Here is a 16,494-nt window from a genome sequence, read left to right as displayed (position 1 = left end):
GGTTGACCAGCTGCATCATTCATGGAATATCCACATTACACCTGCTTAAAACAACTTGCAAAGTTAGTGTCTGGGCCACTTTCTTGAAATGTTTTGAGGGGGTCTGGCCTGGTCCATAACTCTTCTTATAGAAGTATCCCCAGGAACAAATGACCATAATTTGAAATAATTTTCCATTAAATTTGAAAACAACGTAGTTCAGTTCAAAACTAGGGTCTTGAATAGGTGACTTGCAAAAGTCTTTTCCCTAGGGTGTGGAGTTCAAAACTAGGGGATATATTTTTAAGGTGAAAGGAGGAAGATTTAAAAGGAACCTGAGGCTCAATTTTCACAAAGGGTAGACCATATGTGGAATGAACTGCCAGAGGAAATGGCAAATGCAGGAAGTTTCAATATTTAAAAGATATTTAGATAGGTACATAATTGGAAAGGTTTAGAGGGAAATGGGTCAAACGCAAGTAAGTGGCACTAGTTTAGTTCAGGAAATTTGGTCAGCATGGACTAGTTAAACTGATGGGTCTGTTTACATGCTGTATAATTCTAAGTATAAACAAAGGAACTAAGAAGGGATAAGAGGCAAGTTGATTGTGATAAATTGTAAAAATACATTATAAAGATTGACAGGTAGTGGGGCTAATATTTAAATTACAATGCAAGGATCATAACAAATATGGATTCATTTAAGGCCTAAGTCAACTGTGGGCTAACTAAAGAAGTTTAACATTGCATTAGGTAAAGGTTAACATTGCTTAAAAAGTACAAACCTGTAGGTCGGAGGTATTTCAGAATTCAGAAACAAAGAACCAAGAAACCAATAAAAAAAGGAAAACAGAATATGAAAGTAAACTTAAGGGTTTAATGGCATTATCGCTAGACCATTAATCCAGAGATCAGGTAGTATTCTGGGGAATCAAATGATGAGGTGAAACCATTATTAGTTACCAGAAAAACACCCATGGTTCACATAATATCCTTTAGGGAAGGAAACTGCCATTATTACCAGGTATGGCCTACACATAACTCCAGACCCACAACAATATGGTTGACTCTTTACAGCCCTCTGGGTAATTATAGATCAGCAATAAATGCTGGTCTAATGAGCAACACCCACATTCTGTGAATGAGTAAACAAAAATAGTTTTAAAACCTTCTATAGGCACGTAAAAGAGAAAATATTAACAAACTAAAAGGTGGTCCATTATGGGCAAAAATAGAATTTAAAATGTTAAATAGCGAAATGTCAGAGAAGCTAATAATGACTTGGTGTCTGCCTTCATATAGACAGATACAAGAAACTTTCGGAAATAATAGTAATCCAAAAAACGAGTGAGAATGAGGAACAGAGAGAAATTAGTACTAATAAAAATGTAGTCTGGACAAATTAATAACCACGAATCCTTGGATCCCAAGATCTCCATCTCAGTGTTGAAAGAAGTGGCTATCAACATATTGGATGCATTCTGGCAATAATTTAAAATAACACAGGCTCTGCAACCTGCCCGCAGATTGCAAAGGTTGCATATGTAACCACATTCTTTAAGAAAGGACGAAGGAAGAAAATGGGAAAATCACAGGCCTGTCAGCTTCATGTCATTGTCAGGCAAAATGCTAGAAATTACTGTAAAGGATGTGCTATCTAGACACTCAGAAAATAATGGGAAAGTCATAATATTTTATGAAAAGAAAACCATGTTTGGCAAATAGTTAGAGGTTTTTAACAATATTACAAGAGGAACAGATAAGGACAAATCATCGGTTGTTGTATATTTAAATTTTCAGAAAACTTTTGATAACATCTCACACAGGAGGTTCATATACTGGCACAGACTGAAGGTTGGTAAATGTAAAGAAAGCAGATGGTAAGAATAAATGAGCCACTCTCCTACAGTAGCACCTCCCAAACCATCAACCACTACCATGTAGAAGGACAAGAGCAGTAAGTACATGAAAGTACCATTCCTGTGAGACTCCCTCCAAGTCACTCACTATCCAGACTTGGAAATACATTGATGTACCTTCAATGTCACTAAATTAAAATTTTAAAACTCTCTTCCTAACTGCATCAAATGAATTGTAGCAGTTCATTAATGCAACTCACCAGTAACTTCTTGATGAAAGCTAATGCTGTCCTGGCCAGCAATGCCCACATTCCATGAATGAATTAAAACAAAATTCTCAAGATGTCAGTCTGTGACTCATCAAATACCACAAGGATTAGTGTTTTGCCCCACTTGTTCACAATCCATATCAATTACTTCAATGTGGGGACCAAATATAACATTTCCAAGTTTGCGGATGAAACAAAACTAGGTAAGAATATAAGTTAAAAATATAATGCATTTTGGGCAGCTTTGGACCTCAATGGGGTGGTTATTCCCTCCCAGCCTGAAGCACCAGTCAAAGTGTATGGAAGAGGATGAGAGTGTTATCCTGCAGAATGCTATAATTGATCATGGGCTACAGTAGGGTCTGTCATTCAGGCAACATCTTTGTAACAAGGTTCATTATCAGAAGTAACTCCTGAAATGCTGCCAGCTACCAGCCTCTTGAAGTGCCCTTCTGGCACTTTTACAATTACATCAACTAAAACATGAATGACAATCACAAGCAGAGACACATTGACAAGCTAGCTCCACCTCAACAGGGAGAAAGAAAGGAAAATGTAGATGGAGTAATGTGGACACGGAGGTGGAGTGATGTGGAGGTAGAGAAAGGTGGAAGGAGGGGAAAGGTGGATAGAGGGACAGGAAGGCGTGGGCATGTGAATATTGTGGGGAGAGTTGGCAGGAAGAGTAGAGTGGAAGACGGGGGAAGGAGAGAAGAGAGAAAAAGGGGGAGAGATGGAAAGGGGAGAAATGGAGGGAGAGTGGGGGAGAAGAGAGGAAGTGGGAGAAGGGTGGGGGAGGGTGGGGAAGCAGTGGAAAAGGGAACCATCTTTGCCTTTCTCCACCATGTCCTCAATTCTCTTGCAATGTCACTCCCCCAATCTGCACAGTCTATCCTCCCCCCACATCCCTCTACCCGTACCCTAACCCCTCTCCTCCCCACTGAACTCCATGTCAATATCATGCTTCATTGCAATGCATGCAAAGTGCAGTCTTTGTGTTTGGCATCAACAAAATGTTTTGTGATGATGTATAGGGTTGCATGCTTCCAGATTAGAATGAATGCTTAGTTATAGTTACCAGGAGAGACTGCTTAAAAATAGTAGAGTTCAGCAGCAGACCTTTAAGGGGATATGTAATAATTCTTAGTAGTGATTTATCCCAGTGAGAAGAAAAGGCTCTTTGAGAAGAATGCATCCATGTCTAAATTAGGAAGTTAAGAAAAATCATTTGGTAGTACAGAACTTCAATATTGCTGAAAAAGACACATTTAGTGGAAGATTGTTACCTTGCTTCATTCGGACTGTGCAGTGTGAGCAACAGCTGAACAATGTTATGAAAGTGTAGAGTTGTACTTTACTTTTAAGAGACTTAAAAAGCTAGCAAAGACTGACAAAGTACAGAGAGTCCTGAACAAAGTAAGAACGTAACACTTGGTTGAAACAAATAGCTGCAGCTTAGTTGCCATGAAACAGAAACAAATTCAAATTCGGCCAATTAGTTTACACTATGCCCCAAAATACCAAACTCCAAACAAATTTGAATTTAGTATTTTGATAATATGAAAACCAATGAAACGATCCAATGTTTTGGGGTATAAAACTGGACATTTTGAACAGTTAGAAAAAGAACTGCCAAGCCACCAATAACCACAGACTGCCAGCAAAACAGCTCTCCAAACGGTACCTAGCTATAAGAAGTTTGTGCAGCAGAACATTAAAGCCAACCGAGAGAAAAAAAAGAGGAAAATCTACAAATGTGAATCAACAAAGCTGACTGGTTCTGAAACGTGATTTTTTTAAAAATCTTAATCGGGGTTTTTTAATCAGACCAGTATTGTAGAGTGTGAGGTAATAGCTAGGTTTAAGAGAAACGAGTTGTAAATAGTTGTTGGTTTTAATATTCTCTGTTGGGCTTAAAAAAATAAAATTTTACTTTAAATTGTAACCTCTGGGATAGTTCTTTGCCTCTCAAATTTTAACAGATTACGGTGTGAGGTGAACCTTTTCTGTGTGGCTGGCTTAAACTAGTAGAGGGGTTTACCTCATGTCGTAACAACAGTTTGAGGTTGCTACTGCACTGTAGCAAAACACATGCTGTCATCACTAACAGGATGTTGCCATCAAGTCAAAATAAATTTTCAGCCTATCACACAAATGAGTAATGTAATAGTGCTGGTATTATCCAGGTATGTAGGTCATGCATTTCAAAGACTGGAGGATAATTTCAAACAGCAAATTCCTTCGGTTGCTCAAAACAGGCAAAGAACTGTTGATACCATCTATACTTGTAAAATTCATAACACAATGCCCAACATTACATATGATTCTGCAATTGGATACTATTTCCTAGATGATTCTGAATATGTGATGAAATACTCTGGCACCTAATCTATGCTTGCAGTGCAGCAGACAGCACGTACTGAAAGCTACATATTTTAAAAGGATCCTGTTTTTGTAGAAAAAAAAAAGCACGTACTACACCTATTTGAACTTAACAAAATAGATGACAGCGTTTCACTTGTTTGTTTCTTAGGGTATGAACCTGCCCAATCAAATTTAATAACACGGCAGGTAACTGTCAGTCATTATTATGCATTCACCATGGCAACACCTTCAAAAATTGGTCTATTTACAGTGCACTTTGCTCTTAATTAGTATAAACGTAGATTTTCAATTTGATTTGCATTCTTGTGAGTTGTCCTTACAAACGTAAGATTTAAAAAACTTAGACAAAGTATGTCCCTTTTCAGCAATAAAGTTAAGCATTGTATTAAACTGAAATAAACTGCACAAATCTGCAAAGATTACAGGTGAGTCAGGTATTGGAGAAAATAAGAGCCAGCAAAAAATAACAAGCAAGACAATTAAGGGGATGTAGATAAGAGTATTAGAGAAATCCAACTCATAATATAAAATAAAAGAATTTCTGCAATTATTTCAAGAGAAAGAACATAACTAAAGAAACAACCATGGTCTCTACAACAAGTAGATTGCAGTTGACTAGTTAATCATAGAGTCTCTGACAGTCAATCTCACTGTGTACCTGTCTTCCTTTGTTATCTCCATCTCTGACAATTGATCTCACTGACTACCTGCAATCCCTCGTTGTGCTTGTCTCTGGCAGTTGATCTCAGTGCCCTCCTACTCTTTCTTGCCTCATACACATTGATCATCATGCTGCAGCATGACTCCACTTCAGAATGCCCAGTATCTTGAGAAAACTGCATGCCCTTCACAGGCTTATTGTGTTGTCCTTCAACTTGGTACAGATGCACTATCATTGTAGGGTAAAGTAAGTTCATTGTGGCAAAACAAATGATTAAGAAAATCACATAGTAATCCAGTAGGTCCAACATGGCTTTTATTTTTACTTGTTCACAGGCTGTAGGCATCGTTTGCTCGGCCAGAATTTGTTACCTAATCCTAATTGGCCCAGAAGGAGTTAAGAGTCAACCATATGGGCGGCACAGTGGCACAGTGGTTAGCACCGCTGCCTCACAGCGCCAGAGACCCGGGTTCAGTTCCCGCCTCAGGCGACTGACTGTGTGGAGTTTGCACATTCTCCCCGTGTCTGTGTCGGTTTCCTCCGGGTGCTCCGGTTTCCTCCCACAGTCTAAAGATGTGCAGGTTAGGTGAATTGGCCAAGCTAAATTGCCCGTAGTGTTAGGTGAAGTGGTAAATGTAGGGGAATGAGTCTGGGTGGTTTGCGCTTCAGCAGGTCGGTGTGGACTTGTTGGGCCGAAGGGCCTGTTTCCACACTGTACCTAATCTAATCATATTGCTGTGGATCTCATGTCAGATAAAGGTCAGATCAAATAAGTATAGCAGATTTCTTTCCCCGAAGGACATAATGCACCAATGTTTCTACACCTCAGCATTACCAAAGTGATCCCAACACTACTCAGCCAGATCATCTTTACTCAGTATTTCCACACAGTACATATGAAAAATCTTTCACACCATTGTCCACTAACCAAATAAAAAAATTACTACAATTTCCACAAAAATATTAACACTCACAGAACTTAACCTCAATAATAATACTGTATTCAAACTTTGCAATTAAATAATTCAATTACTTAATTACAATTACAATTCAATACCCTGGTGCAGTATACATGACATGGCATAAAATAACCCATTCTCCTGCACACCAAAAACAATAATGTTTAATAACAGTTAATCTGCACAATACCTGTTCTCCCACATACCTGCACTTGACTTCCCATCCACTGAAAAACATGGAATCCTGCTTCTGTTCTCAAAATAATGAGTCCAAAAACAAACTGCAAGCCTATGCCCCACAAAATAGTTCTCCATCTTACCTAAAAATAAATCCAATAAGAATGAGTGAGAAGGGGAACTTAATTACAGAACTATCATTTTAGCATTTCTTCCTGAACTGAAAATCTTGTTGAGAGCAGGAACAAAACTGAATTATGCAAATTAATGCAAATCAAATTGCATAAGATACTGTATCCAAAATTATTACATTCCAGTTCAAAGATTTTTTTCTGACACAAGAGTTACATAATTAATATGGACAACATTTTTCCTTCTGAAAAAGTCACATTGGACTTGAAATTTTAACTCTGTTTTGCACTTCAGAGCTGCTGCAAGGCCTACTGAGTATTTCTAGTGCTTTGTTTTAATTCTTTCTTTCAAAATTCTTCAGTAACCTCAATATTATATCTCTTGTTGAATCTTTCATACTGGAGGCAGCCTTTAAACTTAAATAATGATTCAGAGTTCCTTCTGTGACCAAACAGCCAAAGACCTACGTAATTTGGCTCAACATAAAATTGGTTAAACAGTTTCCGCAAGCAAAGCCTGATGGAATGCAGAGGCTAAGGTTACCACGGGTCAAAAGCAAACAAGGACCAGCTCCGATCTGTCTTGCATATTTTAGCAGAAGTGCTCCATCTTAACCATGGAAGAGTGGTTATGAGGAGAAACTCATTCAGAAGTACTCAGCCAGAACAATAGGGCCAGACTTTATGTTACTATATTCTCCAGTTTCAGCCAGACCCCTTAGAACCATGGCATAATTATATCTCAGAAAGGGAATGGGAACACCTGGAATGAACTGGCCTAATCTCACTGGACACTGTGACTGCTACGCAGAGAGCATTTCAGAAGGGCTCAGAAGGAGGGGATAAGGAGGTACACCTGGCTGCCATTCCCTCAGCAGAGACTCAGTCGGCGAAGACTTCATGCATAACTGACCTTTGTATGAAGATGACCTTGAGTGCCCTGTTGACAGAACTCAGTGAGTTGAATCCTGCAGCCCATTCAAGTTCACCAGAGCTGCTAATGTGTGTTTTTTCAGGCAGTCAGCTTGTTTGGGAAAAATTAACAACTTTTACAAAAACTAAGTTTTCTTTAATTTGCAAGTGTTTTAATAAAACTAAGTTGAACCACAATCTTTTGTCTCATATAGTAAGAACCTGAGTAAACATGTTTTAGGAACAATAAAAAGGTCAAAGTTCTATATAGAATATTTCATAGGCAATTTCTTTATTACACTATTTAGATTTGAAGTCAACTGGTACAAGTATATGCATACATATGAAAATATGTATGCTTCCAAATTACCTTTTTAACTACACAATCGCATTTTGCTTACAGTAAACACATAACTACAACATAAGAACATGTACAAGCATAAGAACTTGAAACAGGAGTAGGCAATTCAGCCCCTCGAGTATTAAATCAGATTCACCATTTAACAGCTGATCATGGCTAATCTCATCTTAACCTCAACTCCACTTTCCCTTCAACCCATTACTAAATAAAAATCTGTCTATCTCCTCCTTAAATTTAGTCAATGTCTTGGCATCCACCACACTCTGGCAGTGAATTCCACAGATTTGTAACCTTTTGAGAGGGATAATTTCATCATTTCTATGTTTTAAATGCTTATCCTAAAACTACGACTTCTCATTCTAAATTGCCCCATATTAGGAAATACCCTCTCTAATTCTTTTTTGGCAATTTCCTTTTAACATCTAACATAACTGAAAAAGATCTAATTTTATTCTTTTAAATTCAAGAGAGTATAGGCCAAACTGCTCAATCTACAAAACACAAACCTCTCATCTCTGGAATAGATCTAGTGAAATTCCTCTGAATTACCTCCAAAATTATATCCTTCCTCAAGTCGGGGGGGGGGGATCAATATTGGACACAACACTCTACATACAGTCTCATTAATATCTTGTACTGCTGCAGCAACACTTCCTTACCTTTGTACTGTATTCCTCCAGCAATAAATGCCAAAAAAAATTTGCCTTTCTTATTAGTTGCTGTATCTCCATGATAGTTTTCTGCGATTCATACACAAGAACACTGTTTGCACTGAAGCACTCCAAAGTTTCTTTCGATTTAGATAATACATTATTTTAGTTTTTTAGAGTAAAAGACTTTTAATGTCTGAGATGGTTTTTCTGTCATTCTTTTTGAATAATTTCTCCTTCATTTGAACTCTAAAACTCCAAGTCTATTTAATTTATATGTTCGTGATGCCCTTCTTTGGCTGATGGCCAAAATCATCAGCAAGCCGAATTCACTGTGTGCTTGGCAAAGTGGCATTGTGGTTGTGTTACTAGACCTGTAGTCCAGAGATCTGATTGAATAATCCATGAAAATGTGAGTTCAAATCCGACTCAAGGAATTTGAACTCAGTGTTTAAAAAAAGTGACCATATCATCTCTACTTCTGTCCTGCCCCACTAAAGGTCAACAATATAGAACCCAATTTTAACAGTGTCAGTTAAGTGAGTTACAATCTCAACCATAAAGCCTGGGGAAGCCCTCAACATATTCTGAATTCCACTATCCCAGGGTTTCAGGTTAAAAATGAACAAGGAAACCTGCCAATAATTACCACAAGCTATCTTTCCACAGTAGAGAAACAGTCATCATCTTTCCATAATGAATACTGTTTGCAGGAAGCATTAAATAAAGCACAACTATCTTTCAGCAAGAGTGGCTCACAAGAATGAACCCAACTAATTTGGTAGAGTGCTGAAGGATGTAGCTGCTAAAGAAAACTTGCAGCCAGCATTGAGACAACATAAGGGAATAACCTTCATGTTCTCAGACTCACCAATCTACCGTCACAGTTACATCTCCCTTCACAGCACTGGTAGAATTGATAGCCATACAGTCTTCATGAAAACCATGTTCTGAATTTGCATTGGTCTATCCTGTCATGTGATACTATCACTGTGCTATAAAAATGTTTTTTAAAAAGTCTAAGGGGTTAAAACTGGAAAATTATTCATGAGGTCCTCTGCAGCAACAGAACTGTATTCCACAACAATTGTAAACACATAGCTTAACATTCTCTCATTTTCCATAGTCATGGAGTCAGATAGCCTACCATGGTTCAGTTAGGAATATAAGGAAGCATATGAGGAGCAGCATCAGACATGCCTGAAAATGTGAAAAATTGCCAACCTCAACACTATACACAAAATTGCATACATGATACACAACAAAAATATAATTTTACTAACAGAACTAAGTAATTCCAATGGATCATGTCAAAGTTCTGCAACCCCGCCACATGCATTCATGACTATTGGTTGACAATTAAGGAACTGTCAGAAAGAGAAGGTATTGCAATCCCTGTACGGGTCTTCACCAACATTCTTTCTAAACTGAGCACCTGGAAGCTCTGCACACGGTATCGTACAGCCACCAATTCCAAAATCCAGTGCTGCACACATGCACGAGACCCGCACAGCAGTATGAAAAAGTACAAGGAATGTTGGTGTTCACAATATTAAATGTAAAGCACAAATCTGAAGTGTGATTTTTTTTCAATCTGAAATATCCAGAGGATGATTCTTTCTCTTACAATCTCCTACTTAGGTCTCCACCCAGCAAATTTGTTTCACTTTTCATAACAAAAAGCAACAGTAAGTGCACTTCACCCAGGAAGCATTTTAGCCTGTAACAGAGGCTGTTTCACAAATAGTCAGCCTTTGGCCAAGCTGCACAAGTACAGTTATAACATTAGTGTGTAAAAGTCAATATGAAAAATTGTCACGTGTGCCTTGTCCCAAGGAGGAAAAATTCAACCCAACCAATTCAATCAGCCTACTTCCAACTGTCAATGTTATGAATAGAGGACAAGCATGCTTCTATGCTTATATCTTATGTAGAACAGAACTTAAAATCAAATGAGACAAACAAATCCTTGTGTCATAGCTCAGAATTCTTTATGGTTCATTATCAATGCAAAGTAGCTGTATTCAAAGAAAATAAGATTAAAAATCATCCAAATAAAACTTTCATTATAAAACAAAAAGCCCATATGTCATGGTACAAGCTTTGTTATATTACATTTAAAATATTACATCTAGTTTTGGCTCCTTCTTGCAATGGGCAATATTGAGGTTATGAGAAAGTTTCAGAATATCATAAGAATGATTCTCAGCTCTAAAAATGCTTAGACAGAAATTTATAAACCTATATCTGTACATTCACAATTTGTAGACTTTGGTAGAATTTTATTCTTATTCATAAATTATATCAATTTGAAAGATTAGGGAAAGCAAGCTGTTATGTATAGCACTGGGTTTGATGTTCTTCAATTCAGTTCTTTAATTCTATAGTCTGGGCTTTTGCAACAATCCGTTAGTTCATATATGAGCACTGACTTTCTATAAACTATCAAAAGATAGTTCTCAAATTTAACTGAGAACAACACTACTATCCTCAAGTTGAACTCCCAGACTAGATTTTGACTACTTCAGGGCAATGAAAAAAAGATTTTTCCAGATATCTCCACTTCTCCAGAGTCGCTGTACTTTTTTTATTCTTTTGTGGGATAAGAACATCATCAATAAGGCCTACATTTGTTATCCATCCTTTATTGCTCTCAATCAGGCCACTTCAGACAGTGGTTATGTGTCAACCACAATGTTGTGGATCCAGAGTCACATGTAGGCCAGTCCAGGAAGAATGACAAATTTCCTTCCCCAAAGAGCATTAGATAAAAGCAGATGGGTTTTTACTACAAAGAAGATAGCTAACATGGTCAGCGTCACTAAGATGATTTTTATACTTAAGATTTTTTATCAAATGAACTTAAAAGAGAGTTGAATCCCTGTCCCCAGAGCATTCTTTGTTGCAGCACTCCAGTGACATTACTATTATGCTACCTTCTGCCCTTTTTCTTGATATTTTAGGCATCATGACTATATTGGGAAGAATTAATGGGCCACTGATGTGTTCTTGCCTATTATTTTTGTACATGCGTATATTTTTGTACTTGTTGTTTCATTGGTATTAGCATATTAAGTGCTGCTGTACATGCTATACAGCAAGATGGTTTTGCACAATATTTTCCTCAAGGCTATTATGAAGTGTGAATGTTCAATATGTTTAAGCATTTCTGTGCAATCTACAGCACAAAATATAGAATGGAAGGTCATCCAAAGCTGAACTTCCTAGATAAATAAAGATAAACATAAAACAAAACAGGGATTGCTTACTTTTAATTAATGTTCAATTTAGAATATTGAATGGAACAAAACTGAATGTACAAAGTAACATAAACTGAAAAATGAAATAAAATATTAGAATAAATTTATTGGAAAAAGGGTACCGAAAAGTTTCATGTAATCCTGCAAATAGTAAAACAAAGGGTGAGGCTAATTATAAATCAAAAAGGAAAATGTCTTGTGGCTGCAGACAGCAAAGCTCATCTATTAAATGAATGATTTATATATGCTCTCTTTCAGGAGGATGCTTGCAATTTTACAGAGACAGTAGGAATACTGACTAGGATAAAAATCAATAAGGACAATGTACTTAATGGCTGGTGAAAGTCACCTAAGTAGAAAGTTAACCTAATTCAAATTAAATATATACTAAGCAGCTGCAGGAAGTGAAGATGGAAATTGTAGACGTTCCACCTACAATCCTCCGGTCTTCCTAAAATACAAAGGTTAATAATTGACAACAAGCAGATTTGTTCGAGGCATTTTTGTTTGACTAACTTGATTTTGTCCCTTAAAGTGATGCAGAGGGTTTATGATTGTCATGAAGTTAATGTCTTGCAGAAATTAATTTCAAAAGGCATTTAATAATAGTTTTTTAACAAAGTTGAAGTCCACAGGATTAAAAGGCAATGGTAGTACGGATACAAAGTTAGCTAAGGAACAAAAAGTATAGATAGTATGGTGGTGAATTACTTTGAGAGAAATAAAGTATGCATAGTTTATTATTTGAGCAATCGTTGTTTTGGTTATACAAGTTACACTTGGTACGATTGCATTGTAGAACTCCCAGCTTTCCAGGTGAGCAATTAAACGTAGAAATCTTGACATTGCTGCCAGAGGTAGCCTCCTCCTTCACATGATACAGTCTTCATAAATACAATCAACACAGATTTACTAATTTGGCATGGACTTCAATTCTTTGGGTTTAAGTTCTAAATTTGAAGATAGCAGTAAACTCAGAAATGTAGTAGCCAGCCTCAACTTGTTCCTCATCCATCAATAAAGCACCTTAGCAAAAGGAAGTTCCCAAAAACGTTGTGGGAAGTTTATCAGAATTTTTATCAGTCAGAGTGAAGAATTCTCATACAATAAAACAGGAAACAAACAGCATGAATATAATGTATATTTTAATAGTTACACAGAAAGTGAAGTAAAGAATGGGTTATAGAGATGCAATTATCGGAGCAGCTGAAAAATGTACATTCTTTTTAAAAAGAAAAATTAAATATTTTGTTAAATTGTGTACTTTTGAAATGTTCAGAATGAAATATTTATGAAGTTAACTTTTATGGGGCAAAAATATTGCTCAGCAGCGATTATGACTTAGTATGATGTTAGTTATTTAGCTTTCTCACTAATTTTAAAAGCAAGAACAATACGTAAAAAACATTGAAGCCCATGCAAAATCAGTGAATCTGTGTTGATTGTATTTATAAAGATTGTGAGAAAGTGAGGATTGCAGATGCTGGAGATCAGAGCTAAAAAATGTGTTGCTAGAAAAGCGCAGCAGGTCAGGCAGCATCCAAGGAGCAGGAGAATCGACATTTCGGGCATAAGCCCTTCTTCAGGAATAAGAAGGGTGTTTCCAGCAGGCTAAGATAAAAGGTAGGGAGGAGGGACTTGGGGGAGGGGCGATGGGAATGCGATAGGTGGAAGGAGGCTAAGGTGAGGGTGATACCTCCTTCCACCTATCGCATTCCCAACTCCACTCCCCAAAGTTCCTCCTCCCTACCTTTTATCTTAGCCTGCCTGGCACACCCTCCTCATTCTTGAAGAAGGACTTATGCCTGAAACGTCGATTCGCCTGCTCCTTGGATGCTGCCTGACCTGCTGCAATTTTCCAGCAACACATTTTTCAGCTCTATAAAAACTGTATCAAGTGAAGGAGAAGGCTACCACTGGAAGCAACATCCAGATTTCTACATTTACTTGCTCACCTGGGCAGCTGGGAGTTTTACGATACAACGATACCAAGTGTGACAGTTTTGCAATCATTACAATCACAAATTCTGGAACAATTCTCCTTTTAAAGGAGGATCTCTGGGTCTTTACATCTTCTGAACGTGCCTATCGTACATGCATCCAGGCCTATAAGCTGGTCAGTAGGTAGCACCGATGAAGATAAAACTTGCCATCAAGGTTCAGTCTATCAGATTTTATGGTTTGTTCCGCCAAAAATGAGAGGATCCTCTAAACTGGAGTTCTCCACTGCAGTTTATAATGTTTATCAGAGGAATAATCCTTACACTTTCAACTCTGTTCTCAGTGGCTACTGTGTAGATTCTCATACAGACTTATCCATAGGCTTTCATAGTGGATAAGGAGGCTGTTCGGCTCATTACGTCAGCACTAGTCAACAGACATGATGACGCAAATCCAGTTCTTGGCTATGCCCTAGGAGGTGATGGCAATGCAAATGAATACTTAAGAACTGCTTAAATGTTGCAGGAGTATCTAACCAAATCCAGACAGTGAGTTCCAGATTCCTATCACCCTCGAGGTGAAAATATTTCTCCCCAACCCTCCTCTTAGTCTTCCTACTTCTAAATCTGTAACAACTGGTTATTGACTCTCTCCTAATGGAAAAAGTATCCTCCTATCCACATTCTCTGTGCCCCTTTATCTTATATATCTCTATTAGGTTCCACCTCAACCTTCAGGGTGGCATGGTAGCTCAGTGGTTAGTACTGCTGCCTCACAGCACCAGGGACCTGGGTTTGATTCCTGCCTCGGGCAACTGTCTGTGCAGAGTTTGCATATTCTCCCCATGGGTTTCCTCCGGGTGGTCTGGTTTCCTCCCACAATCCAAAGATGTGCAAGTTAGGTGAATTGGCCATGCTTAATTGCCCATCGTGTTAGGTGCATTAGTTAGAGGTAAATATAGGATAATGGGAATGGGTGTGGTGGGTTACTCTTCGGAGGGTCAGTGTGGACTTATTGGGCTGAAGGGCCTGTTTCCATACTGTAGGGAATCAAATCTTCACTGCTCAAACGCAGCCTATTAAATCTTTCCTCATAACTGAAACTCTCCAGCTCAGGCAGCATCCTGATAAATCCACTCTTTATCTCTCGAGTATAGTCACATTCTTTTGCAATTCAGTGACCAGAACAGCATGCCAATTTGCAGCTTGGCCTAAGTAGCATTTTATACAGTTCCAACATAACCTCCTTGTTATTGTATTCTATACCTTAGCTAATAAAAGCAAATAGCTCATATGCCATCCTAAATACCTTATGTACCTGTCCTGATACCAAGGGTTTTTGCCTGAAACGTCGATTTTCCTGTTCCTTGGATGCTGCCTGACCTGCTGCTCAGTGGTCAGCACTGCTGCCTCACAGTGACAGGGACCCAGGTTCAATTCCAGCCTCAGGTGACTGTGTGTGGAATTTGCACATTATCCCCATGTCTGCATAATTTCCTGCAGGTGCTCTGGTTTCCTCCCACAGTCCAAAGATGTGCAAGGTGGATTGGCCTTGCTAAATTGCCTACAGTGTTCAGGAATATGCAGGCTAAGTTGATTAGCCATGGAACATGCAAAGCCCTAGGGACAGGGTTGGAGGGAAGCTCTTCGGAGAATCGGTGTATAGTTGTTGGGCCAAATGGCCTGTTTTCACACTGTAGAGATTCTATGACCTGCAGATTTATCCTAATTAAAGTCTGATAAACCTCCTCTCCTTATGTTATTTTTTCGAGTCTGCACAGTCTTCCACTGTGATGCCTACACCTATGTATCCTTCCCCATAGTGAAGACTGATGCAAGGTATTCAAAGAAGGCTATACCCACTTCTTCCAAGTTCGCATATGGATCACCTCAGCAGTACCTAACAAGAGGAGTTACTCTTTCCGTTGTTACTTCTTACTTTTTATATTTAAGAAACCCTTCAGCTTTACATTTATCCTTGTCAATGCTTTCTCATGCACTCACCTGGCTTTCCTAATTTTAACTTTTCCCCTTCATTTTTTATATTCCTGTGTATATTGAGCCCTTAACATCCAAAGTTCTCTCTTTTTGGTCCCCCCTTTTGCCTTTACAGAAACTTATTAGTCTTGTTCTTTCCTCCTTGAATACCTTCCATTACAGTGATACTGTTTCATCTGTAAGTAGCTGTTGCCAATCCACATGGGCCAAATCCTAAATTATCTTAGTTAATTTAGCCTTTCCCCTGAATTTAGAACTTTAATTCCATCACATGCTTGCTCTTTTTCACACTATCCAAAATATAATTGAGTTATAAGAGAAAGTGAGGACTGCAGATGCTGGAGAGTCAGAGTTGAAACATGTGGCGCTGGAAAACCATAGCAGGTCAGGCAGTATCCAAGGAGCAGGAGATTCGACATTTCGGGCATAAGCCCTTCATCAGGAATGTCGAATCTCCTGCCCCTTGGATACTGCCTGACCTACTGTGCTTTTCCAGCGCCACACTTTTTGATACTGAGTTATAGTCAGTATCACCAAAATTCACCCCTACACATATGTCTTCCACCCACCTGAGCTCATTGTCGGAATTTAAGTCCAGAACCACCCATTCCTTGTCAGGCTTTCTACAAGCTAGCTTAAAATGTTAGAAGATGCAATTTAAGAAAGTTGCTCCCTCTCTACACCTTGCACACTACAACTGTCACAGTTAACATCTGAGAAGTTAAAATGCTTTACTTTTACTTTCTTGTTCTTCTTACACATCACTAAAATTTGATTAAATATTTGGTCCTCAATCTCTCCTTAACTGTTTGGGAGTCTACAGTACACACCCAAGAGAATGTTTGCTCTTTTTGTGTTCTTTATTTCTACCAGTTGGGTCTGATTTGATAGTCCTTCCATCCTTAATCATTATTGCAAATACCCCCCACTTCTGTTCCACCCCCATCCCTGCC

At 38.3% G+C, this 16,494-nt stretch overlaps 1 protein-coding gene across 1 annotated transcript in view; it reads right to left on the bottom strand.

Moving 5' to 3' along the window:
• The window catches only part of LOC140486527 (solute carrier family 28 member 3-like), a 226,467-nt gene that overhangs the window by 130,269 nt on the left and 79,704 nt on the right, over positions 1-16,494 (bottom strand). Inside the window, exon 7 of the mRNA XM_072585796.1 lies at positions 6,319-6,432. Within this exon, the coding sequence (XP_072441897.1) occupies positions 6,319-6,432 (114 nt within the window). The remainder of the gene's footprint in view (positions 1-6,318; positions 6,433-16,494) is intronic.

This window comes from Chiloscyllium punctatum, chromosome 2 (assembly GCF_047496795.1).
Source record: "Chiloscyllium punctatum isolate Juve2018m chromosome 2, sChiPun1.3, whole genome shotgun sequence".
NCBI classification, from domain to species: Eukaryota; Metazoa; Chordata; class Chondrichthyes; order Orectolobiformes; family Hemiscylliidae; genus Chiloscyllium; species Chiloscyllium punctatum.
The sequence above is the reverse complement of the archived record's forward strand: the minus strand, read 5'-3'. Positions and strand labels throughout refer to the sequence as shown.